This window comes from Phaseolus vulgaris, chromosome 11 (genome assembly GCF_000499845.2).
Source record: "Phaseolus vulgaris cultivar G19833 chromosome 11, P. vulgaris v2.0, whole genome shotgun sequence".
In the NCBI taxonomy this organism is placed as follows: Eukaryota; Viridiplantae; Streptophyta; class Magnoliopsida; order Fabales; family Fabaceae; genus Phaseolus; species Phaseolus vulgaris.
In genome coordinates, this window is record NC_023749.2 from 45,015,931 (window position 1) to 45,043,636 (window position 27,706).

The window sequence follows — 27,706 nt, forward strand, 5'->3', positions numbered from 1 at the left end:
TAACTTATATAATTGTAAATTTTGATTTTATAACATAATAGAAATAATTTCTTTTATCAAAATGATAATTTTTTCTAAATACCAAAACTAATTTTCTTTTAACCATCCCTTCTACAAACCTAGTGTGTATCTCTTGATTATACTCAATGCCCACCCTTTTTACTTCATTACCTGTTACATAAAAACAACAAAACTTGTGGGGACAATTCTTGGTTGTCACTAATTAATTTTATTTTTCTGCATAACATTGTCTTTAATTTTCCTAAGCCAATGTTCCCATTGCATCCTAATAAAAACAAAATCATTCGACCTGTGATCAAACAACTCATCATGGACCAGAACAACACTGTTCCAAGAATTCATGCATTCTCAGCAGCAGCACCACCTTCCCCTCCCATGTTTTCCTTCATCATTGCTCTTTCCATCGCAGCACTAATTTTCATGTGCTTCCACGTTTTCTCAGGCATTGCTTCAGCAGCCATTCTTCTAGCCCTTTGCATCACCACCCTCTTCCTTTGCAGGTTTACGCATGATCGCGAATTGAGAGAAGCAGCCTCTTTTCATGCACAAACTCCACAGAATAACCACAGGGTGGTGAAAATTCTCAATAAGCTTTTCTGGGTTGTTGAGTACAAAAGGGGTGGCCAAAGGCAACAAGTCAAGAAGCTGCTTGGATCAATTGTGTGCTTTGAAAACCAAGCATTGGTATCAGGTGACACTCCCTACGAACAAATCTCAATTCCTGACAAATTTTTTTTTTTTTTATCACAAAGAAAAATTACTGATACAAAGCAAATAAATCTGTATAAAGCTGTGCAAAAGCTTGTATTATTCTTACATTTTGGGTTTTCAAACCTGTGTTTATGTTCCATAGCTTCTAACCAAAACCACTGTTTCTATTGATACTTTTCTGATATGGAAATGAGTTCCTTATTATTCTGCAGCAAGCCATTGAGTTCTTGCAAAGGAAGCTTTGAACTGATAGAGTGGGAAGAAGGGTGCTAGTAATCTTTATATGAAATTGTAACAAAGATCACACTTTATTTTAAAATCGACCCATTATCAATAGGGGAAAGATTGGTTAGATGTATATATAATAGAAATTTGAGACATTTACTTGTTTGTATAGAAGAAAATATTAAGAAAAACAAAAAAACTTGTATATAATATTTTGTTATTGATCTTAATTTTTGTTGTAGGGAGTGAATGTGCTATTTGCTTGGAAGAGTTCAAGAAGGGAGAAAAGTGCCTTGTGTTCTCATTTTGTGGCCACACCTTCCACTGTGACTGTATCAACACCTGGTTTGAGGAAAAACCCACTTGCCCAAATTGCCGTTATGTGCCATCAGCCACCATGTTAAAGAGATCAAGAAGCATGGAGGAGTTCTTGGAGAATTTAGTTTAGGCAGAGTTTTTTAGAGCATTTGTTGTGAGGAATCTTTGTAAAATATAACATTTATGTTTATAGCACAGTTAGAAACTAGGAAATGGATTCAATGACAGAAGTTCTTTCTTTTTCTCTCTGCTTATTAATATGGCTTCTTCTTTTGGAACTAACTTAACGCTAATAAACAGAAAAAGTTATTCAACTTTTATTTACTAGATATATTATTACGGAACAATGCTTAACTTGATTAAGTGCTACAAGCTTGCTGAATGTTTGTTGGCTGAACTATACTCTGAATTTTTTTTTCAAATTATAGTTTTCGTATCGTAAAATTTAGAATACAAACTTGTATTTTCAATTATAAAATATAAAAAAAAATATATTTCACATTGTACGATTTGAAATGAAATATTGTATTTCGAATTGTTCGATTCGAATTGTAAATTTGTATTCAAATTTACTGGAAGAAAGTATAATTTGCATTCATTTAATTTAACTAATATTAGGTTCAACAATAAAAACAAAAGAAATTTTGTGTTAAGATTACAATTAAAATTTCATGTATAATCATATAATAAAAAAATCATTTTCTGTTTAGTAAGGTTTCTTATGTCTTATAATAAGTATTAAGACATCAATTATTTCTTATTTAGAACAACAATTTGCGTTGCATTTAATTGAAGAAAAAAAAAACCTTGTCATACTTAACTCTTTATCTCTTGAAATTTTCTATTGCTGAAATTTCTCTATTTCTCGTTTTATTCCTGACTGCAATTGAATCCATCTATAGGCCTTATAGAACCTCTGTTGACATCAAAACATATCAGTTTACAATTTGAAATAAAAATTCAAAATTTCCAACTATTACTCAAATGTGTACCTGCCAATATAACCACGATCTAAAAACAAATGGTAAAAGAATATTACTTTTAAAATGATAAATATGTGTACTGAAATTAGTCTGAGAAAGTTTTAAAGCAAGGATTAGGCAAATACTATAGTAAACCATATGGCATCTGAAAAAGTTCATAAATTTGTGAAATGTTGCATTACACTTTTAGGGTTTCTCTCACAACCACAATATTTTCGTCAACCTACACCATGAAATAATAATAAAATTTAATAAAACGTTAAAGATCTATGAAAAATGTAATCTTTAGGAGAAAAAATGTTAACTTCCAAATACGATGAAGATATCAAACATTAGGTTAAGGGTGAAAGATCTCTTAATCATACTGAAATGGGGTTAAAAATCCTAATAAAAATCTCATGTCATCAAAACAAAATTTATTCATACCAAAATTGGGTAAAAACCATAATAAACATATGATGAAACCAAAACATAGGAAAAGTAAAGTTAATCAAACCGAAAAGGGGTTAAAAATCCTAAAAAACTCTGTTGCGACCAAAACATGTCCATACACCAATAAGGAAAGATCTTACCGCCAATATGGAGGAAAAATAGAGAAACATTTACCAAAGATACTCTGTAACACACTTTTGGTAAAAGATGTGGTGGACGATATAATGTTGTTTTGCAAGGCTTACAAACATAAGGCAAAAGATCTTTTCTCGACATACTTGAATATACGGTGAAATTATTTCTAGCAAAAAACCATAACATAAATATGGAGTACCTGTAGAAGCAAAGGAGAAAACCTAAGGAATCGTGACTTTGAAATGAGAAAAAAAACATGAGTAAGAAACAACACTACAAAAAATATGTTTATTAGCATGGGTCAAAAAGTGACATTAGCTAGAATAAATGGACGCAAAAGTGTAATTATCATTAAAATTTGAAAGCTAATATGTTCGACATAAAAATAGTGGTGGGTGTGTGAGACACAAGTGGTGTGTTTTTTGCGTAGACCTAACCTACATGCTCCCCACACAAAATTATTTTTTATATTTTTTATTTAAAGAAGTGTGGGTTTAGCCTACATGTTGGCCACATAATTTTTAAACAAGCGTGGACTTAACCTACATGTTGTCCACACAAAATTATATTTTATATTGTTTATTCAGATAAGCGTGGACTTAGTCAACGGATTGGCCACACAATTTTTAAACAAGTGTGGACTTAACCTTCATAATTTTATTACATATTTAAATTTAATTTAAAAATATATATATTATGTTTGCGTGGGCTTAACCTACAAAATTTTAAAATTTTATTATTATTTATTATTTATAGTTCCAGTTGTCACCGTTTGACCCACACAATTTTTTTTTCTTTTTTTTAGTTTATGTCCATATAATCCACACTTTATTTTTATTTTTTTTAATAATGAAGACTTAATGGACACTATTTAGGATTCCTAGCATTATCTTCACTTTCTTTTACAACTAATTTTACTTTTTGGTGTAGTGCAAACACGATGTGGGAGAAAGAAAAAAGAAAAGAAAAAAACTCGAGAATGTGATTCACAATATTTCACGTGTCAATCATAAAGTGAGTTAAGTCGTACAATTTTTCTACTTTTAATAAATTTTGTTTTTGAATTTTTGTGCTTTGTTTTTCCTGTGTTGATATGTGTCAAAGATTACCCTTGAAGTAGGCTCTTGGATTAGAGAGAAATGTGTCCTCTTTTGTCTTTCTTAAAGAATTCAACCCTAAACCTTAAATGAAGAGGATATGGTATAGTTATTGCCCTCTTTTGTGTAACACGAAACTGTTATTAAAAAGACTAAAACATTAATTATTCGTTTGATTTTATAGTTAAATAAACTGTGTTTTAATTAAAATATCATATTTTTAGTTCTTATATAAATTATTTTTAATTTAATTTATTCTTATTACTTATATGGTAAGGATTAAAAAGAGTATATAATGACTAGAAAAATTAATTGGTATGAAAAATTAAATGAATGATTTTTAAATATAGGAACTAAAAGATAAAATTGTATAATTACAGCAACTAAATGAGTAATTAAAACAAAAAAAAAATACATTAGCAGTGAATATTCGTTTTCATCTCAATGGATTATATCCCATAAAATTGAGAATTGAAAGTTTCAGTGCACTGTCACTATCTTCAAATAGGGGTTGAGTATATTTCCCAAACAAGAAAAGAAACAAGATGAAATGCTATGCTGTGCAATCATCCTCGAACAATTGCCCATTTAGAAAATGGCCGTTTAGATGTATTCTTCTCAAATCTCCATAAATTTTCATATTTCCAAAAATATCTCTCTGAAATATTTTGGATTACGTAATCTAAAAGTCTTTTTTTAAATTCGTAATTAACTTTTAAATTACATAAGCTGAAAGTCTTTTTTCAAATCGTAATTAGCTTTTGAATTACATGATTCATAAGTCTTTTTTCATATACATGATTAGTTTCTAGATTATGTAATCCAGAAGTCTTTTTTAACTTTCGGATTACATAATCTGAAAGTTTTTTTTCAAATGTATGTCTGGATTACATAATTCGGAAGCTATTATATGAAAGTGACACATGAAGAACAAAAAAGTATTTTCACGTTTTGTATAGGGTGGCAAAAGAACCTATGGAGGTGCAGGAAGAAACAATCTAGAAAATGAAGGGTTAGTTTAACATGCAACCCTATTTTTTAATTTTGTGTTTAACAAAAAATTGTAAGAATTTACAAAATAGTTTGTAGTGAAAAAAATTGTTATAGGTGTTCACTATAAATATAAAGAAATTTTGAAATATTTGACCTGACTTAATGATGATATTCTCTAAAATACCTTTTATTTAATTACAGTTTTATTTTCAATTACCCTCTTTCACTTTTATACCAAGTTCTGACAAAAAAAATCTTTTAACGTGTGTACTTATTTTAATGAAAGATAGTACAATTAAATATTGTAATTACATTTTTTAATTCATGAGTTAATTTTTTCTTATATTTAGAAGGGAAGAAATGAGAAGTGGAAAAATCTTGAATTTTATCTTTGGATGGAAAGAAGCTAACTTTTGGAGTTATAAATTGATTTAAATAGAAAACAAGAATTTATAAATTTGAAGTAAATAAAATTGTTGAAGAGATTAAGAGCGTATTTTCTTACTGTTTTTAAAAAAGCAAAAATTAACCCAAAATATATTTTATAAATGTCTATCATCTGGATTCTAAAAAAAAAACCTAGAAGAAAAATAGAAAAGAGAAACAGAATGAAAAACAATAAATTTCTTTCATTTTTTTTCCACTTCGAAATTAATTTTAAAAACTTAACATAAATTTGATGAGAGATTGATGAGTAATGTGGAATTATTTTAGAAGACAAATTTTAAAATAAAAACAAAACAAGTGAAAAGGAAAATAAGTTTGCTTACATATAAAACAGAAAAGTGTTATTTGACAATTGTACAGTCAAAGACACTACTTTACAACTTATAAAAAAAATCCATCAACACATATTTACCCACATTTCAGTAAAGATTATTTTTCCTTCTACTTTTAAAAATTATAATCTGGAACAATTCAATGTTGGTTACATATAACTAAAAACACGCATTTAAGAACCAAAATAGCATGCAAACTGGTAGTGTGATCAAAATTAGTAATAATGACATATATTCTTTCTCTTCATGCAAGAAAAGAGAATGCCCTCCTATATGCTCAACAAATGTATAACGTCATTTTTTTCTTTGAATTTCTATGGTTCGAATACAACAGCAAGAGAAAGTTACTTGTGAGCATTGTTTGCTGAAGATAAACTACCCAGATGGTTAAAAGTTCTAAGAAACTAAATAGTGTACTCAAGTCTCATCTTGTCTGAAAAAATGAAACAGCTATTTTCATTCAACCATGTCCTGAGTCTGACTAGTGACTTGAGGAACATTGCTTGTAGTAATGATACTAGTGAATGGGGTATTCCCTGGGGTGGTGGTAGAGTTTCCTGCTGGAACATCAGTATTTGTTTCAGCTTTCTTTTGATCTACATCCATATCCATACCTTGTGGAGTTTGAGGAACATTTGTTTGCATAACAGGAATCTCCATATGAATGCTTGCTGCAATCAGCTGCTTTGGTACTGATGGATCCATCCCAATTTTCTGCTGATCCACAGGTGCTGCCTCATTCACAGCATGAAGTTGCTGTAACCGGTAATCAGTTTCGGGCCTGCGGCAAATCTTCCTAAGCGGCACGATTTCCTGGCAAGAACACGAGATGGAGGTGAATCAACAAAATGCATCAAACGAGTAGTGACCTTCAACAGAACATTTATCAATTATACAAGTCAAAACAAACTTTTAAAGCTTTGTAAAATGCATGATTCTGCTGTTTTCAAATCACACCATTGTGAAGCAATAGGACTGAACAAGCAGTCACTATAGGTCACTCCCTCACATTATTAACTATGTTTGGATCCACAGCCAATGTTTTGCTGGAAATAAAATGTTTCAAGTATTCCCTGCCCCGTGCCCTCTAATAGGTTTGATAACATGCTCCCTACGTCTCTTGGGTGGTAGTTCCTGGTGTTTTCTGAACATCACACTAAAACGTTCCAGAACCCTTTAACTTTTGCTCCTAACTGCGTATTGGAAGCCAACTACCCTTTTTCCGATAAAATCTTGGGTAGACTTGAATAATGAAAGTGAATAAAGAAATATATAACAGTAAGTAATCATGCTAATTACATTTTTAATTTCTCTGTTAGTAACAATTGCATTCTCTTAAAAGGAAATAAAGTCTAATGGAGTGAATGTGAAGATACCAAGGATATTTTTTTCTAATTATTATGGAGATATTAAGATATTTTTATTCTAATAATTTCCTATTTACAACATTCTTTCTCAAGTTGGTCAATGAATATCCATCATTCCTAACTTACCTACAAAATGTATGCTAACTGGAGTCATGTAGGGATATGATATGGGTTGTAACCACTAACCTCTGTCCTCAATATTATCTTTGATGAAGTGTTTGCCAATATACTAGATTATGAACCATGTTCATTGTTTGACTTGTTGTCAAAGTAAATTTGCATAGCAATGTCAACCTTTATTTGAAAGTCATCTATTATGATCTCCATCCAAAGTTCTTTACACTCTAAGCAAGGGTTCAAAATTCATATTTTTGAACTTAAACGAGATACTTGCTTCTCCATGTCACTAGGCTTTCTCCCAAAAAACATACTGTATCCAAAGATTTTTTTTTTTTATCAATAACAAAACCTGCATAGTCTACATCAGTATAAATATCCAAAACCATTCTCTTGGAGATTGCTGAAAACCATGTAAGGCCTTCTTTAGAAGTCATACCTTATTCCTTTCATTAAGTTTCAAATCCTCGAGCAAGAACATAGTCAATTCCATTAGTGTAGCTCGTTTGTCTCCTAGTTTGTCAACAGTCCCCCGTGTTGAGTTTCTTTCTAATGCATTTATATCCTCTCTCACGGATTGGGTTCAATGTTCACTTTGCATGGCTTCTTAAACTAAGATAGGAATGTTTGTGACATCAATGACTTCTAGATATTGTGTTTTTATTGGAAACAAGTTGATCTCTTAAAAAAACAATAAAAAGAATGTAGTGTCAAGATCTAGTGCAAAAACAGAATATAGATCATGACTTCTACATCTTGTGAACTTATTGGCTCAAACAGAACTTAGATTTTGGGAAGTTACACAAATGGTTTTGAGATAACCAAATTACTCTTCATATTGCCTCAAACCTAATATTATACAAGAAGACCACATATATCGAGATAGACTGTCATAGTTTGTTAATTTCAATTATTAGTTAGCATATATTTTCAATAAACAATTGTAGGCCCTAAAATTGATTATATATGTAACTAGCTTGGTGCATATGATTTATATGTTCTAGCTTGATGTGGGTGTGTTGGAGATCTCACATCAAATAGAGATAAGAACATTTCTTAATATATAAGTAGATGCAAACTTCACTTTATGAGCCGGTTTGGTAATGTTGAATTAAGCTTAAAGTCCACTTCTTAAGATGGTATCAGAGTAATTTAGAGTCTATCCTAGCGAGAGCTTGTTGGACTTATCAGACCACACATAATATATAGTCTCACGCACAAGTTGGTAGGTCTCAACGTGAGGGGTGTGTTGGAGATCCCAAATCGACTACAGATAAAGACATTTCATAGTATATGAGTGGGTACAAACTTCCAGTTTTGTAAGGTTCAGTTAGGCCTAAAGTCCACTTCTTAAGATGTTGTTTTAGATATATTTTGTTTACGCATTTGGGCCCATCCCTATGTAATACTCTTGTATGTATGTACTCCTCAGCTATGCTAATAAAATAGAAAAACAAAAGGATTATATCACACAAATATATCCCATTTCTCTCTACATCGTCATTATTACCTTCAAGGCTCCTCACCTGAGTCACAAAACTCTTCTTGCTCCAAAGTCAAAGTGGGTTGCTTTTATATTTTCTGCCAAAGAATTTGTCTTCTTTCTTACTATCAATTCGTTCAATCCCATTTGTGGTGGCTCCATTAATTAGATCTTGGGCATCCTACAATGACAGATATGGTAATGACATAAATGAGTAGCAGAATAGTGAGTGATTAGCCCTTTCGACTCTTCAACAACACATGTTGGTGCAATGATGTTGCTCCTTTACAGCTAGTCCCTTCCCTTGCTTTACATCTGCTATTGCTACTGAGTGAGTATTCTATTGGACTCTTGATTTTTAAAAATGGGTACATCAAAAAGGGAGTCTTGATATTAATTAAAACTATTGTGAAAATCTTCCAACAAGTAGGGTGGCCTGGCAAGAATGAAGAATCATCTTGCTAGAGCAAACAAAGATGTTATTCCTTGTTGTGGTGTTCCAAATGAAGTGAAGGAAATATTTGTGAAGTCGCTAAAATGTAAAGAAAAAAGGAAAGAGGATAACAACTTTGATTGTGCAAAAGTTACAACACTAGTGAAATAAAAAACTGATCTCCAATAAAGGACAATCAATGCATCTTACAAAAATAAAGATGTAATACAAAAAGTTTGCAACTGCATTTATGGTAATGCATTGCGATTTAATCTGTAAGGAGTCCTCTTTTTATCCAAATTGGAGAGTACAGAAAAGGTTTAAAGTCTACTTCTTATCATGAGTGTTAATATAGGTCATCTTAGATAGACTTTATTGAAAAGTCGCTATATGCTTTGTGTTGTACCTAGCTTCTAGATATGACCTTTCTTATTATTTTGTCTCTCCTCTCAGTCATTGTATTTGAACTACTAATTTCATTATAAATATAAGAAACCCAAGAGAAGGGAATCAAACTCTCTAATTTATTCTCTATTCTTTTGTATTGTCTCCATTTGTTTGGCAATGAAAATGTTGTCCACCACCACAATTTCATCAGGCAATGAAAATAAGGCAAGGTTCGGTGCACCTCGAGGAGCACAATCCAACCCTAGTGGTTTCGTGTCCCAACTCAATCTGACACACCACCACGCGCCGCCTTGTTCTCAAATGACCTAGGCGCGTGTGTCTCACACACCACCTTCCCATGGTCGGACAACCACCATTCAACTCGTCAGAGTTGCCTTAACACATTTTCTCTTTTGGTTCTTTGCTCCAGTATTGTTTTGTGCGACCTTAAGGGTTCCTTACGGTATCTCTCTCCATTGTCTTTGGGGCTTCATCCTTTCTTTCATACTCTTTATCCACAACTGTTTATTTATTTACAGTTGGCCCTTGTTGTATGTAGAAGTGTTGTTTTTAATTGCTAGTACTCATCGTATTTTGAGAGAGATTAAAGTTGTTGGTTGCTAGTAGCTATGAGTTTGCTATTGAATGTTGGTGTTGGATATTTGATTGTTATCAGTGTGTTGGATTATTGATTTGGGTGTTAATTTAGACCCTTTGTTAGGTTGTTGTAATTCTAATTATTGATGAATTCCTTTTTCAATGGGCTTTTGTTACCCAAAGTGGATGCAAACCTCCACAATGCTCCTCCTTTTGTAGGAGAATTGGCCACACTAAAAAAATTTGCTTTGCCTTACATAGTTTTCTTAACAAGAAACAAACATCTTTCAATCTAACAAGGTTGAACCACAACTTACTAATGAAGAATATTAGGAATATCTCAAGTTAAAATCTAGCATTCAAACTCAATCTTCCACCCATTCAATTTTGCCACAAGCTTGCATTTCTCAAAACAGTGTCAAAGGTCATGGATAATTGATTAACATGCTTCCTTGTTTTCTTCTATTTCTCATCATAAAATTCCTCTGTTATTACTTTGGCAGATGGATCTGTAGTTACTTCCGAGGGAGTTGGTCAAATCTCCCTTTCTCCTTCTATTTCTCATCATAAATTTTCTCATGCTATTCCTTTAGTCGATGGATCCAATGTTACTTCGAGGGAGTTGTTAAATCTCCCTTTCTCCCTCTTTGAACCTAAAACATGTGTTTCTTGTCCCTAATTCTCCTTTAAACCTAATTTCCTTAAGTCAATTAACAGAATCTTTAAATTGTTCCATAACCTTTAATGCCAATTCTTGTTATAGAAGACCATGGTATAGGTCGACTAATTGGTGAAAGAGATGAATCTGAAGGACTCCACTATCTTGGTACTAGACCAATGCCTTCTTTGGACAATAAAGCTCCATAGTCCATTGTGTTTCCAAATGAACCTTTTTTTCTGTTTCTACTGGAGTCTTTGATTGTGTTTTGCACATATGTCTACCAGTTTGGACAAACTTTTAGCTCGCACTATAAAAAATGTATCAATGTTATTAGGATATTACAAAGTCTTCAAAAACGGCATCAATGTTATTCCCGTAGCATTAAAAAACATTAGATGTCTACAAGTCTCACCTTTCTTTAAGAAACTTTTCTTCTCTTCCTACACACAAGATGTTAACTTTGTCAACCAGGTCTTGCCTTGTCTTTAGTTGAGCCCTTTGTGCAACCAATTCCAAACATTGTTCCAACTTCTCCCAAAAATCCAATGTCCTCTCATCAGCCCGATTCACCTAGGCTATCACCCTATCTTTAAATGACTAGTCCAATACTACATGATGCACCCTCTTCATCACGTCCTTCACCATTATCATTCCATTCTACGACTCTTGATGATGAGGATTCTAGTTGGCCTATTGTCATTCCCAAATATACTCGCTCTACACGCAATTTGCATCCTATTTACAATTTTCTAAGCTATTGTCGTTTGTCTCCTTCCTGTTGTTATTTTTTCTCTTCCTATCTGCTATTACCATTCCTAAAAATGTGAAAGGGGCGTTTGATCAACCTGGATGGTGACAAGCCATGATTGTTGTAATGCAAGCCCTTAAACATAATGGTACTTGGAAGTTAGTTCCTCTTCCACCCAGAAAGAAGACAATTGGTTGTTGTTGGGTCTATTTCATTAAGGTTGGACCTAATGGTGAAGTTGATTGCTACAAAGCTCGATTGGTAGCAAAAAAGATATATTTAGATCTATGGGCTTGACTACAGTGATCCAAGATGACTATTGTTATACTTTTCCTTGCCATGGCAGCCATTCATCATTGGCCTCTTCATCAATTAGATATTAAGAATGTTTTTCTAGATGGAAATCTCGAAGACGTCTACACATGGAGCAACCTCTTGAGTTTGTTGCTCAGGGGGATTCTAGTTTGATTTATAAAATGTGTCTCTCTCCCTATGGTCTCAAGAAATCTCCATGTGTGTGGTTGGTAAAGTTCAGCCACATTGTTTAAACCTTTGGGCTGAAACACAGTGTGGTTTTATATCATCATACCTCCCTAGAAATTGTATACTAAATAGTGTATATTGATGATATAATGTTGCTAGAATATCTCAATTAAAGGAACACCTATGCAATCATTTTCAAACCAAGAATCTTAGAAGTCTTAAATATTTTTTGGGCATTGGAGTAGCCCAGTCAAAAGGTATTGTAATTTCTCAAAGGAAATATGCTATAGACATCCTAAAAGAAACATGTATGATTGATTGTAAACTAGTGGATTGTCCTACGGCTCCAAATCAGAAATTAACGACAAATTAGGGAGAAGTTTTCTTTGATACCGAAAGAAATACAAAACTGGTTGGAAAACTTATTTATCTTACCATTATTAGACCAAATTAATCTTTTGTGATTGTTGTAGGTCATTTCATCCAAAATCCTTGTATTGATCAGTGCCAAGACCAATATCAATGGAAAATCAATAGTAGGAGATGAGGAAGAAGTTGAAGACATTGAAGAAGGGGAAGAACTTTTAATAGAAGATGATGATGACTTGAGTGAAGTAGATCTTGGAGAGGAAGAGAAAGAAATATGAATGATTAGGATAGAAATTCTTTTTTGTTTGAGGTTGTTTAGTAGGTATACGCAACAACCATAGTCTGCAATAATCATGCAGTAGCAGCAGCAACAAACACTGTATTTGGAGGTTTTGTTGCTGAAATTGTGTAGTAAATACACATAGATACAACCACTCTTTTTGATTGAGGTTGTTTTGTAAATACATTTTTTGTTTATATATTTAAGTATATATTACATTTTTCAATGATTATGAATCTTACAATTCACGATACAAAAGAATTCACAATTCAAAATATAAGCTCTCTGATACATAATTTGTATCTTATTCAACTACCATGTTTAGCGTTTGGAGAATAAAATCGGCAACCTTTCTAAAGATGAGAATATCTAAGATACATTTGATGCCTCCAGCTAAAAGTTTAACAAGTCATGAGATATATTTGGAAAAAAAACAAGTACAACCAAAAGCCCAAGGAGAAACAAGATATAGGTTCATTTGGCAAATTATAGAAATGAGGGATTTTATTCATGAGAAAGCTGGTAGTGAGAATAACATCCCAACAATAATAAACAAATATTAGTATTTGGCAATAAAGTGTGTGCAGTTTCAACTAAGTCTGTCTCATTCTTTTCACAATTTTGTTTTGTTGAGGTGAATGGAGACATATGGATTGACATAGAATGCCTTTTCTAAAGATAATACAAAGATAAATATTTTTAATCATTTTTCCAAACTGATTTTTTATTTCATTGAAGAAAGACATAAAAATGGACAAAAGTTCATGTCATTCATCAATAAATGTAACAAAATATCTAAACCCAAACGATATGATGTGGCTCGGACCCCAAATATCTGAGGGAATGATGAAAAAAAGCTAAGTTACATATTGTTTTAGTTTGCTTAGGAAAAGAAGACCTAACATGTTTCCCTAATTAACATGATTCACACTAACACCCGCATTTCTGTGAGACCAGGAACCATTTTCTTTATTTCTAACAGATTTGGACGAACCAAACAATCATGAAGAAGTTTTAGAGACAAAGACGCAAACTTGAGATAATGAGAAGAAAAGTCTGAGTTGCATAGTTGGCACTCAGTTTTATATGACACACACACACACACACATATATATATGTATAAGAAAAGGAGCAATGGGTTCACCTAGAGAAAGAAAGTAGCCATCCTTTGCCTATAGATGGCAACAGACTACAATTAAGAATAATGGAGTGAAAACATATAAACCAAACCTCATATAAGTAAAGAGTGAAAAATGTAGGCCTTGTTTGGGGTGGTTGCCACGTTTTTGGTTTTCAAATTTCATTTTCAAAATCATTTTACATTTTTTCCAAAAAACATAAGAAAAAACGTTTATTGAGATTTAAGTTTTGAGAAGAGTCTATGTTTACCCTAGCCTTCTCTATGTCTCTATTCAATAACTTTTCTTGCTCCCTTATGGTTGCCTAATAGGTCCTCTATGTAAAAATTTGCCTTTCTCTCTCTCCATTTATTTATTATTACTATCATCATCATTATTAGTTACTTTTACTTAAGAAGAACTTAACATATATAAGATCTCAGAAAGTATTGTTATCAATAATTCTTATAAAATTACATAAAGTTGCAACCATTTTTTAAACTGAAAACACAAACATAAATTGAAAATAAAAGCTAAAAATTGAAGACTGGTTTTAATTTCTAAAAATTTGAAAATTTATAACTAAACACCCCAAACGGACCCTTCACGAATAAATTTATGTAAACCCAAAAGAAATGTTAGAGAATCAATTCATAAAAATAAATCCCAAGTAACCAAATCTCATTGATTTATATGGCTGAATGATATCAAAAGTAAAAATTATAGGAACCAAAACTGAAAACTATAGGGACTGAAATCTAATGCAAACCAAAAGAAAACAAGTGATAGAATTATACCATAAAAAGTATGCCACAACAGAATCTTTAAGAAAATTAATACCTCTGATTGATCATGATCATAGCGGACCAAAAATCTACAACGACAGCCTCTTACATCATGCCTCCGTCTTTGAGCATCAAGTACATGGGCATCAAAATATAGGGCTTGCTCCTTACCTTCCTGTAATGTCAAATGTAGAGAAAAAAAAAACTAAATAGATTATCCACAAAGTAAAATATTAGAGAAAAACAGAAAAAAAAAAACTAAGAGTAAGTTTTTATGACACCTGACTACAGCTATTCCTACCTGAAAACAAAGTATGAGATCACCCGGGATTACTACAACACATTCTGATGATTCACACGGCAAAGAGCGCGGTCTGACATGCCTTCGAATGTTAATCCACTCATCTTCCTCAGGCCCAAAACCAGCAAATCGTACCAGCACTTCCTGAAACATGGAGAAATATATTATCATTAACATGGTATTAGAGTTCCTGATGTAAGGTAGCTTTGCTTCTGCAAACAAAAATTTTCAGTAAATTTGCTAGGCTCTTGAAGCTGTAGACTGTTCTGGAGATTATCAGTTTTTCCACAGCTGTCAGAACTCCAATAACTTTCTAGCAACTTTCTGATTAAAAAGGGGAGTTGTGCATCCTCCTCAGAATAATCAATATGGATATGTGCAGGGCATAGAACCTAGTTATAGGATGAATGGGAAAAGGAAACATCACCCACTTGAATGGTGCTAAACCAAAGGAGGGAGACCCAAATTTTACAGCATGGGATGAGGAAGATTAATTGATTGTTGCTAGGATTCGAAATTTCTATGAATACAGAAATTTGTGATACCATCATGTTTCTCAGGTTAACAAAATACATTTGGGATGCAATTGAGCAAACTTATTCTGAGGCTAAAACTGCTGCTCAAGTGTATACTGTAAAGGTAAAAATAGTAGCTCAAAACAGGGTCTATGATGCTACTGTTATGAAGGAATTTATTGAACAAGAAAGTGCCTATGATTTTATTGTAGAATTAAATCCTGAATTTGATCAAATCAGAATCCAAGTCCTTTGTAAAATTAATGTCCCAAGCTTTGACGAAGTTGTTGCCATTATAGGAGGGAAGTAATAAAAAAATTTATGTAAAATACTTCTCATGTGCCACTGCTTCTGAGTGCTAGATCATCGAAAGTCTGATAGACAATATAGAGAAAGTGTTGTGTTTATAAAACTTTCACTATATGAAGTTATCTCTCAGCAAGGAGCATTTATTTTGCATATCCTCTCTTTTAAGAGTTATCCTTGTATCTTAAACAATTCTTTTGTTGTAGTAGAAGTGACACTTAAAGAATACTTGAAAAAGCCAGAATTGGTTTAGTGAAGAATACTTTTATTCTTTATCTTAAAGAAGAGACAAAGGACATAGTCAGGAGTGACTTTGTTTACTTATTGTAAACCAGAAGTGACATTGAGAATATTAGCGATCATTATCTTATTAGTGTAACCCTTCATGGTTTGCAAAGGAGCATTAGACCTAGCTCAGTGTTTGGATGAACCAATATAAAAATTAAAGTATTTCTGTGCGTCGTATATTACACTTGCACTAGCTTAGGCTATCTTTCACAACTTGTTTACAAAAATCTTTTTAGAAACCTTCCTCAACTAGCAAACAATCACCCCCAAAATGTCTAGTGTCAACCATCTTGCAAAAATCTTCAAAAGCATTTTAAGCTTTATTCAACTTCCTTTCTAGAGCTAACCAATTTCTTTTCAGTATCTACCTCATTATATACGTGGACAAGCACTCTTGATAGAGTGACAAGAAGGGGTATAGACCAACTAAAACAATATCTTGCCAAACAATTCCAGGCAAAAGATTTTGAACACTTGAGATATTTCCTTGGTATAAAAGTTGCACAGTTTTGGTCATATTTAAAAAAATGCTTTGGACATTTTAGATGAAACAAGTATGTGTAATGCTAAGCTTGTAGACACGCCAATGGATTCAATATCAAACTTGTAACTCACCAAGTTGATTTGTATTATGACGAGATAGATAGTTGCTAAGCTAAATTACCTCACTGCGACTTTTCGTTACATTGTCTTTTTAAGTTTCTCTGATACCAACTTGAGACAGAAAATATGATAAAAAAAAGCTTAAGAGATTGATTATCTCTTAGCTGTTCCTTGTAATTTATTGAAGAAAATTACATCAGGAATACCAAGAGGTACAATCCAGAATACCAAGAGGTACAAGAAAAGGCTATCTAGGTAATTAATGCTAATAAGCAAAACAGCCTTTTAGGGAAGACTACTAAACACCTATCTAAACAAGTTATATAACCAAGATAAATTATTCTAACAAACTCATAGGAACATCAGGTAGAGGAATTTTATACAGAAGAAATGGGAATACAATACTTAAACTTACGCTGACTATGCAAGGTCAATATCTAATAGGAGATTCACTTCCGGATATTGTACATATCTTGAAGGAAACCTGGTAACTTGACGAAGTAGAGAGAAAAATGTTATAGCTCAATTGCGTGCTGAATCTGAATTTCGAGCTAAGGAACAAGGTATATTTGAATTGCTTTGGTTGAAAATTATGTTACAAGATTTGAAAAATAATTGGGATGAACATGAACCTGTGAAAGTCTATTATGATAATAAATCAGCAATCAATATAGCCTATAATAGTGTTCAGCACGACTGAACAAAACACATAGAAGTGGATAGACATTTTATCAAGGAAAAGTTGAACAGTAGTTTGATGTGTACTCCATATGTACCATCATAAGGTCAAAGTGCAAATATTATTGCTAAAGGATTGAGCAGTTCAGTTTTTAAGAGATTAATATGCAAGTTGGGAATGAACAACATCTATTTCCCAGTGATAGAGAAGGGCCTAACATTACAGGGAGGCCCAAGAGACAACAGAAACAGCCTACATGGATGAAGGATTACATAATGTAATAGGGGTAGTGCAGTTAGTGAAAGTAACCCAATCTCTGTTAACCTAAAACATCACATATATAAGTGATATATTTTGGAAATAAAGGCAGAGAGAATTTTTACCCTAGTACTCGTTATTTGCAATAGCTATTGTAGTTCACCCCTCTTCTATCACCCAGCTTGAGGGGGAGTATTGGAAATAGGAGGAACTGACTGTATGTTATTTTTCTAAATATTTAACTAGGTCCAATGTATCTTAGTAAGTTTTGTTGTAATAGTTTAATTGTGCTCTTGAAAAATAGCTAAAACTATTTATTGCCTATTTAAATGGATCAATTCGCTCCGCGGAAACTTAAGCATATCCAGAAATTCATTATGTCTCTCTTCCCAAATACTTTTTTTCTTTAAACACATGATATATAAAACAAAAGCCTCAACAAAATAAGTTGAATTGAACAACAAAACCACTGTTTAAATTTCCCTAGAAAATGAGAGGGCTGCTAAACTTGAGATAGTTACCGCACCATGGATGAGTGACCTGGAAAATAAGAAACAAAGACAACACAGCAGGTAGAGAACTTTTCATATACCTCAAAATCCAAATTGTTGCATCTTAGCATCCATCAATAATCCAAATTACAAGCCACCTCATTGACTGTTTAGGAATTGACACACTAACACTCAAAAGAGGAAATATCTCACCTGGTCATCTTGAGGTAGAGCGGAACTCCACTATTCAATAGTCTCAATAAAGCCCCCCCTGATCAACTAGAAGCTTAAGAATCAGATTCGTAGGAGAGTGAACGGTCTACAAGATATATAATAGATAAAATGAAGGCTGACGAGGCAGACCAAACAGCAGGAACAGGTTCCTTTAAAATACGCATGTAGAATTGCACAGAGCTGTACATTCAAAGAGGTGCAGCAGCAAATCTTACGAAAGATAGAGGGTCTTTTAGATATAGATAAGGTAATGCCAAAGTTCAGTTATTGGAGACTTTGCCAGAATTGTTCGTGACCGTGGGAACTTTAGTGGATTTGTTCAAAGTAATGACCAAAGTGATTCATAACTAGAGAGGGGGCTCTGCATACCAACTTGAACTCCCAAGAATCTTTTTGTGATTACTTGAGAGAATTCTTCTCAGCTCTTCTGAATTTATCATGAAGTATGAGAATTCAAATTTGATGACAAATCTAATCAATCCCCAATAAAACATTGCCCCTAAATTGTAGGGAATAGAAATAAAGGGCATTTACATAAAATCTAACACTAATAATCGTATTAAAAACTATTAATACTAATGCAAGCACAAGCCCACTAACAATAAGGACTAATAACATCAAATATGTTCTAGCAATTTCATCAGGGATCAACCACTTAGCATGGCTATGCAGGAATTCAAAGTAGCAAAATCAAAAGATTCCCAATAAAATATTGTTGTGAGAAAAGGGCAACTGAAAACCATATCAAAAAGCTTAATTACTTTCTTCACACAAAAAAAACAGAAAGAATCTTAGCTTTAAATTACCGGATCATTGGTCTCCAAATATCTGTGTGATAGAAAGGTAGAAACATCATACCTAACAATAAGAAACAAGAAGACCATAAGTCAGGCCCATAAATGAAAAAACCTTTAACTATGCTGAGAAATAAAGAATTATTTTATTAATAACAATCACACAATTGCATTCTCATAACCTCTATTTATAACAATCAAATTCTATAAAAATAAGGAAATAAAAATATGCTGAAATGATTAGGAAGAGTTGAACAATATTTTCTCCTAATGAATATGGATATATTGAAGATATTTTTATCCTAATAATTTGTTATTTACAACACTCCTGCTCCAATTGATAATTGGATATCAATCAGTCCCAACTTGTCTACAACATCCTGAAATCTTCCTTACAGAAGTCCATCAATGAAAATGTCCACTATCTGAAATCTTGTAGGGACATGGGTTATAACCACAATACCTATGTCTAGACTATCTTTGATGAAGTGTGTCAATTTCAATATAATGTTGTCCTATCATGTACTGGATTATGAACAAAGTTCATGACTGACTTGTTATCATGACACAATTGTATAGGGATATCTACCTATTTTAAGGTCATCAAGTATGATTTTCATCTAACGTCCTTCACACACCTTGTGCAAGAGCTAGAAATTCAGATTTGCATAGGGATACCTACCTTTATTTTAAGGTTTTGATGGAGTGTGTCAATTTCAATATAATTTTGTCTTATCATGTTGTACTGGATTATGAACAAAGTTCATGACTGACTTGTTATCATGGCACAATTGTATAGGGATATGTACCAATTTCAAGGTCATCGAGTATGATTGTCAAAGTCCTTCTTCACACACCTTGTGCAAGGGCTAGAAATTTAGTTTTTGCATAGGGATATGTACCTTTATTTTAAGGTCATCTAGTATGATTTCAACCAAACTCCTATACACATACTTTGATCAAGGGCTCCAAAGTAAGCTTTTGCACTAGAACGAGATACATTATCCCATCTTTTGCTTCTTTAGGTTACAAGAGTTTCTCCAAAAAAATATTGTAACTAGAGCTACATTTAATGGCAATAGAACTAGCATAGTTGAATCACTATATATTTTCAGGGTAAGGGTGTATTTTATCCTAAACAGTAACCCTTTTCATGGAATTGGCTTCAAGTAATAAATAATTTTATCAACTAGTTGCATGTATCTTTCTTATATATAAATTGGCTCACCACACTAACTACATAAGCAATGTCTAGCCTTGTGTGTAATAGAAAGTTTTCATACCAATCTCTAATATTGGGTCTTATCAATAATTGGACGCTTTCACTACCGGTTCTATGAGTTTGTTCAATAAGAATTCCTAAGGTTCTACCTCTCAACTTACCACTTTTCTTTGAGGAGATCAAGTGCATATTTTCATTGGGAAATGAAAATCCTTTTTTGGAATATGCAACCTTTATTCCAAGGAAACATTTGAGTTTTCTCAAGTCTTTCATTTCAAATTGGACGGTTAATTTTTTTGGTAGAGTCAATTTCTCTATTTCATCTTCGCATACAATAATCATATCATTCACATAGACCAGCAATATAGTAAGACTAAATATAAGGGAGTGCTTTATATGAATAAAGTGCAATCTCTTGGAATTTGCTTGTGTCCTAACTAAACCATTATTATTGTAAATCTCTCAAACCATGTTCTTGGAATTTGCTTAAGACCATTTAAGGCCATCTTTAGGAGGCATACCTTTCAAATCCTAGAGGAATCTCCATGTACACTTCTTCTCCTAAAGCTCTGTGAAGAAAGACATTCATCACATCTAGTTGGTGTAAGTCCCAACCAAGATGTGTTGCAAAAGAAAGAACAACTCAAATTGTCTTTGCCACTAGAGCAAATATCTCCTTGTAGTTAATTTTATAAGTTCGAATGTATCCCTTTATCACCAACCAAGCTCTATATTGGTCTATTGTCCCATATGCCCTATATTTCACTATAAACATCCATCTCCACCTTATAGCCCTTTTGTCTCATCGCTTGTCAACAATCTCCCATGTTGAGTTTTTTCACTAATACATTCATTTCCTCTCTCATCGCTCAAGTCCAATATTCACTTTTAGAAGATTACAATGATCCTGCCTGTGATTGCAACAATGAGTGGATTCCATAAGTGTGAGGCACGTTGAAACTCCATTAGCACTCAATTGTCAGCATTGTGATCATCAGTGTGGTGCACACCTTTTTGGCGTACCATTGCCATCAACGGCAGTGGTAGTAGGGTGCAGTGGTTCTAGTTGTTTACATGGCAACAGAAACAACAATCCCAAGATTGGGAACTCTGATACCACCTTGAACTACATAGGAAAATAAAGAATTATTTTATTGATAATAATTCCACTAATTACATTCTCATTACCTCTATCTCTAACAATCAAACTCCCTAAACTAAAGAAATAAAAATACGTTGAATTGAGTAAGAAGATTTTATAAAGATAATAAGGATAATTTTTTTATCCTAATAATGCTATTTCAAAACAAAAAGTAATTAAGAAAAATAAAATATAAAGATTCTTAAGATTACTAAAGAGGAAATATTGACCATGCTCCATCCCTTCCAGATTTAGCTTCGAATTCCATAACAGGATTATCTGGAGTTGCTTTTACTGCTGGCAAAACTGAGTAGAACAAAAATGAAGGCAATGTAAGTAAACAAAATAACTCATAAAAGCATACAACAAAAACACCATAGTCTAAAATGTATAACATTAAAATTCCATAACTATATTTACTTAATAATTAATACATGTTAAGCCTTAGAGAAATAGAGAATGAAAACTTTGATTTTTGAAAAAAAGGAAAAATCAACTTTACAAAGTAGATAACTCACCCAAATATATATGTATAAAAGTGGACAAACAAACTAATAAAGTGGCTGATGAAACAATTGCAAAACTACAACTATCATACTAAAAGAATCTTGCAAAACACACATAGTGTTCGAAGTAAAACACTACTATAACAGACATAAATAAATAAGATGGAGGAAAAACAGTGTATTCAACCTATATTGTTGTGCTTTTTATTTATCATATATACAACTTACAAAATTAAGGCAAGGCACTTACCTTACACCACAACACCCCTAAGAAAGATTATAAGAGGGAGGGTTACCCTTCAAAATCTACAAATAGGTATGATAGGTCACGGGAAAAGGATAGAGAAAAAGGAAAGGGATAAATATAAAAATAGAGAGCCCTCTAAAGAAACTAAATAGAGCTAGAGATGCCCAGTACTTCAAATCTTGGTAGAGGACACTATGTTGCTAATTGTTCCAATAGAAGATCAATATTTTTAAAAGACCAAAAGTTTATTATCCAGGACGAGACTCATTCTTCACCCAGTGAAGCAATTCTACATTTTGAGGAGGAAGTCCTTCCTCATGAAAGAGACTTATTGGTGAGAAGGCTTCTTGAAAGCCAATCTTCTGAGTTAAAACAATCACAAAGAGAGACTCTATTCCACACAAGATGCAAATGTTTTGAAAATATTTGTTCTTCATTGTGAATAATGGCTTTTGTTGTAATTGTTGTAGTTCAAGGTTGGTGGAAAAGTTAGCCCAAACTACTCCACCCCACCTAAAACCTTATAAACTCCAATGGATCAAAAGATTATGGTGGTATAGTAGTTAACCAACAAGTATATTTATCTCCTTAGGAAAATATCAAGATGAGATTTTATATGACATACATCCTATGGAGGCAGAGCATGTCTTACTTGGTAGGCCATGGTAATATGATCATAAATCTATTCATGATGGCTTCACCAATAAAATAAGTTCCACACATCAGGGAAGAAAAGTAATTGTGTGCTTTCACACCTCAACAAGTAATAGAGGATCAAACAAAATTGAAAAAAAAAAGTTCAAAGAAGAAAAGAGAGAAAAAGAAAAGATAGAATTAGAAAAAGCTAGGAAAGGAGAGTTAATTATGAAAAGCCTCTAGTAAACTAAATGAGAAAGAATCTTTTAAGAGGAATTGAACAACCTTAAACTCTTTTTCTATTCTAGGTAATGACTCTAACTTCTCTTTTGAAAATTCTATTAAAAATCATTTTGTTTTGTTATTGCATAGCACAAAGCAATGGCAAAAACAAAGTGGAGAAAAATATCAAAATAGAAAAAACAAAATTTACAAAAAAATATGTTTTCAATACAATGTCCCTTAATTCTTCATATGATAAATTTTATATGGACAATAAAGGGCGTTGTTACTTTACCTTTGCTTTCATAAGCAATTTTCTTAGTTTTCCTGCAACAAAGAAATTTATTTTTATTTTGTTTGTTGTTCACGGTAGGTTGATATTTGATCATGGATGAATATAATACAATAAGTCAACCAACAGAGGATGTTGTCACTGAACATCATTTAGATCTAAGGACAAATCCTTCTCAAGCGGGAGGGTATGATGGAAATCATCTAGCCACAAGACTCATGGCTAAGAGAATAGAATAAGCTCAAGCCTCAAAGAAGAAGGCTCTACTACATTGGAGAGTAGAACACAAGAATGTTTCTTCTTTCTTCTTTGTCTTGTACAAATTGTATTGATATACATTTTTTCTTATAATTGTAGGATTTTGTAGAGACATAAATAGACTAGCTTTGGGCCTCGACCCTCAATTTGGGATTAGAAAGTCAGCCAACAACTCATGGAAATAAGAAACCAAAACCTTGAAGAGAGGCATGGAAGGAAGTCCCACATCAAGAAGAATAAGCAAAAAATAGGCTAAATTTGGGTGCTCCTTTCTTAGGCTCAGACATCCCAACTTTGGACTTTTAGTCTCACTTTTAGACTTTTAGTCCCACATCTTTTGTAGCTTAGGTGCAAGGGGAGCTATGCATCTATACATAGAACCTCTAGTCTCTTGTAACACTTCTCAATTAAATGAGAAGTGATTTGCTCTTAAGAAAGCATTCTTCTTGTTCTTAAGGTCATTAAAGGAGTATCTTCTCCTATTTTCTTCTTCAAGGAGCCTTCCTTGAAAGAGGATGAAACTAAGTTTCTTTTAGGAACTTAGTGAGACATAATTTCCACCATATGATCGCCACACGAAAACAATTCGCAACTGCCTTGCTATGGTGGTTGTTGACACCGATTTTCACAATGGCGCCACCATGGAAAATAATCGATAACATTGCTCAACGTACACTTAAAATCCAACACAATGGTGGGAATCATATGGTGTTGAACATTCAAAATTATAAAGGTTTGTTATTAGAGTATCAAGTTTGACTTGTAGTTCAACCAATTGTGAGTGTAACATGCCAAAAGATAGAATAGGTTTAAATCCTATTTTTCCTTTTCTCCTATAATACATTTTCAAAGGTTTAATAGTATTCAATGGTTCCTAATATCTAACAATAACCCCCCGCCCCCCCTCTGAAACAACCTTGTCTTCAAGGTTAAAATCTAGAAATTAGGCTTGCATGTTAGTTGTTTCTTCCCATGTAGGTGGTATAGGTCAAATTATATTGTGTAACTACCACACACATACATTGATTAAAATTGGTGTTTTACATCCTTCTATCATGGTGTAATCACCCAATTTGATTTGTACGTTGTTGGAACTACCATGAGTTTGCTTGTGGTTCCCATCACCTAATCTCACATAAGATGGGTTGCCTTGATAAATTTTAAAGCCTAACCTCTTAGCCAGCCAAGTTGTTTGAGATGAAATTAGGGCTAGCCCCACTATCAATTAACATCAATAGATCTTGATAGTGCTATTTACCCTTGAGTTTCATGTTTGTGGGGTGCTTAGTCCTCTTGCTAAACAAATGGAAAAGTCCAAAAAATTGCACTCAACAGTAAAGGTATCATCATCTTCTACTCTAGTACTTTTTGTTGTCAACCAAAAGAATAATAACCCACAAATTCTTCTCAAACAACGGTACAAATGATAACCCTTAGTGAAAACATCTATTTTCTACTCGTCATCAGATATATTCATTATATCAAGCTCCTAGTCCCATGATATCAGTTTGGTTATGTTCATTATATTTTCATTATCCGGCAAGCCAAACCAATTGTTAGATTTTTTGTGAGGAATGAGATAGAAAAAGTTAGTGCATCCCTTGTTCTTCTTTGATTTCGAAAACAAAAACAAGTACACAAAGGATATTCCTCCTTTCACACTAGAATCTGTCTAGTTTCTTTTGTAACTAACAAAGAAAAAAATCCCCATCTATTCTAAAACAGAAGTCCAGCTTATAAAAGGTTGGGGAACCATCTTCTGTGATAAACTAACATCCACCCATAGCCCCTAAAACAAACCATAACACAAAACAGAAATTCCTAACTAACATACCATAAGATAGAATAGGTTGAAATAAACCCTATATTTTCCCCGTCTACTATAATACATTTTTAAGGGCTTATCTATATTCAATGGTTACTAATATCTAATAAAATACTCAAAATGCTCTACACAAAGAATAGTGTGCATAACAATGACTTCATAAGGGTTGGGATAGAAAGGTCGAACAGGAAACATAAGCAACAAAAGATGTATAAATATAGCCCTTTGAGTGAACATCATATAAACTAAAAAATTAGGAAAATCAGCATACAACTTTAAATAAATTAGAGATCCAAGAAAACAACACTTATTTGGTATATGAATTTCAGAAAGAAATTAACACAACATAAATTATGCAGGAGTAACAAATAACCATGACTATGGATTCAAGTGATGTACAGAAAATTAAGCACTCTAAAGAAGCAACATTTTACCTGCTGCAACAGAAGCAGAAGGAATTGGAGCAGCTGCTGGTTGCTGAGGCACAGTCCTTACCGGGGTTGTATCATCCCGAGGCATAGGTGTAATATTTAACTTTCCAGGAGTCTTACTTGATTTTGCTCTTATTGCATACCGCTTATTTTGAAACCAATTCCAAACCTATACTGAAGTGGAAAACTAAGAAAACAAGGGTGAAAATTTCCAATTTCAAAGAAAATATAGTAGTCCTGTCATACTTGTTTCATTTGCACTGTAATCCTGCCTTTACGATCTGGTGATTCACTGAAAGAAAGCATAACTTTGGTCACTATTTGGGAGCATACGAAATATTATTCAGTTTGATGCTCATTAAAATATTCAATAATAGCACAGGCAGTCAGGCACAGAGGCACACCTGAACTTCTCTGCAAGAGCTGTAAGAATTTCACGTGCTGGCATTGCATTCTCATGTTCTTGAAGAATAACTTCCATTTCTCCTACCTATACAAAGAAACAATAGTTTTTGACAGCACTCTCCATGGGAAATCTCAGTTGATAGAATCTTGAAATTTGTGATTCAAATAGCATGATTCACTTCACCACATAATTGGACTAGTTGTGGCACTTTTTTTTCAATTGCAACAGCTCAAACTCTAATTGAACTCAAAGATTATGTCTTGGTGAGCTGAGTTCAACTTGGGTTTGGGTTGTTTCAACTAAAAAGCAAGCATGCCCTCGGTTGGTTCATATCATGCGATAAATCACAGATGACTTTCATGCACAATACATTGATGCATCAGTGAAATTCTGTACAACTCATACTAAACATACAATTGAACCATTTGCTATTCTTTTTTCTTCTCTAATTTTCTTCCACTTATTCTCACACAAAGAAACTGAAGAGTCAGATAAGCTCAACTTGTCAAATGGAAAGAACTAACGGAGCACTATTAAACACTATTTAACTCCCCTACTCTCCTTTTATTCTTTTGGAACAATGGCTTCAGAAACTTGGTAATGATTTGTGATTTTGCTTCATCAAGCTTGCAGTTTTGTCAATTTCTACTTTCTAGTTTAAAATTATAACATTGAACACGACACGTCATACATTTGAGAGGAAAAGACTTCACAAGACAACCAAATGGCATTAGACCAAAGATAAAAGTTTTGGAAGCACAAAGTCAACACTTGTGGTCTAATCCAAATCCTAAGGTAGGGAACAAAATTTATTCAAGGGTAGTGAGGTATGCACATAACATCAATTTCCCACCACTTGCACAAAAAGATGTGGATACCCTACAGGAGGCCAAAAAACCTTACGCAAGTACCATTTACCCTAATTCATTGTCAAAATGTCAGAGCCCTAACTTTATGCATGTATTTTCAGTACCCAGGCTGCTTTATCACAACCAACACAAAGGAAACATCCACCATTCAGGAACCAAATGCCACACACACATGCTTAGCAATATTGAATGACAAATCCAGTGACATAATCGAGAGCACCAAGATGAGGCAGTTGTGAAGGAGAGCTAGTTGGTTAATTTAATACAGCGCGATTAAAATTTGAGCATAAACAAACACCCAGATAACCCAATGTAGAAAATCATGAATAAAACACGAAAAACTTCTGTGAAGTTGAAAATTTGATGAATACCTCAGCCGGAGTGAAGCGAAAGGCTGGGCCTCCATTACTGGGTGGGCGACCCATGATCAAAGAAAACCCAAAAACGAAGCACACAGAAAGAAAGTTTGTGTTGGGAAGAGAAAAAAGGGTACTTGGATTTTGAGGATGTTGAAAGTTGAAACCTTTATTTGTGTTTGCGAACAGAAGGAAGAAGAGAAATAGAGGAGCAGACGCAGGTGACAGGTACGATGTTGGTGATGTATATATATAGCTGTCCCGCGAGATTCTCATCCTCACTGCATTTTATTGTATTATAATA

The 27,706-nt window shown here is 33.2% G+C and overlaps 2 protein-coding genes across 4 annotated transcripts; one reads left to right on the top strand and one right to left on the bottom strand.

Moving 5' to 3' along the window:
* Window positions 1-330: 330 nt before the first annotated feature.
* Window positions 331-1,405, top strand: LOC137808476 (RING-H2 finger protein ATL74-like). Its single transcript, XM_068609609.1, has 2 exons — window positions 331-712; window positions 1,200-1,405. Exons 1-2 carry the CDS (start codon window positions 331-333, stop codon window positions 1,403-1,405), a joined length of 588 nt encoding a protein of 195 aa, XP_068465710.1.
* Window positions 1,406-5,866: 4,461 nt separating this feature from the next.
* LOC137820394 (protein SAWADEE HOMEODOMAIN HOMOLOG 2) lies at window positions 5,867-27,702 on the bottom strand. 3 transcript variants are annotated; one of them, XM_068624488.1, is made up of 10 exons: window positions 27,418-27,679; window positions 26,176-26,261; window positions 26,018-26,063; window positions 25,775-25,940; window positions 21,585-21,660; window positions 19,004-19,055; window positions 14,824-14,967; window positions 14,578-14,697; window positions 8,705-8,842; window positions 5,867-6,507 (listed from the first exon to the last, which is right to left on the bottom strand). In XM_068624488.1, exons 1-9 carry the CDS (start codon window positions 27,676-27,678, stop codon window positions 8,735-8,737), a joined length of 1,059 nt encoding a protein of 352 aa, XP_068480589.1. In that variant the 5' UTR covers window position 27,679; the 3' UTR covers window positions 5,867-6,507; window positions 8,705-8,734. The 3 variants fall into 3 exon arrangements, with proteins under 3 accessions (XP_068480589.1, XP_068480580.1, XP_068480571.1); XM_068624479.1 differs by having other exon boundaries at window positions 8,689-8,842; XM_068624470.1 differs by lacking the exon at window positions 8,705-8,842 and having other exon boundaries at window positions 27,418-27,702.
* Window positions 27,703-27,706: the final 4 nt, after the last annotated feature.

What these genes read in the sequence shown, in the direction of transcription:
- LOC137808476 (XM_068609609.1), top strand. Translation starts at nt 331, where the DNA reads ATGGACCAGAACAACACTGTTCCAAGAATTCATGCATTCTCAGCAGCA. An exon ending in AAACCAAGCATTGGTATCAG is followed by an intron (nt 713 to 1,199) that starts GTGACACTCCCT and finishes TTTTTGTTGTAG; the next exon opens with GGAGTGAATGTGCTATTTGC.
- LOC137820394 (XM_068624470.1), bottom strand. Translation starts at nt 27,678, where the DNA reads ATGAGAATCTCGCGGGACAGCTATATATATACATCACCAACATCGTAC. An exon ending in TTCTGCTTCTGTTGCAGCAG is followed by an intron (nt 21,661 to 25,774) that starts GTAAAATGTTGC and finishes TGTTCTACTCAG; the next exon opens with TTTTGCCAGCAGTAAAAGCA. An exon ending in ATTTGGAGACCAATGATCCG is followed by an intron (nt 14,968 to 19,003) that starts GTAATTTAAAGC and finishes TCCATGTTTCAG; the next exon opens with GAAGTGCTGGTACGATTTGC.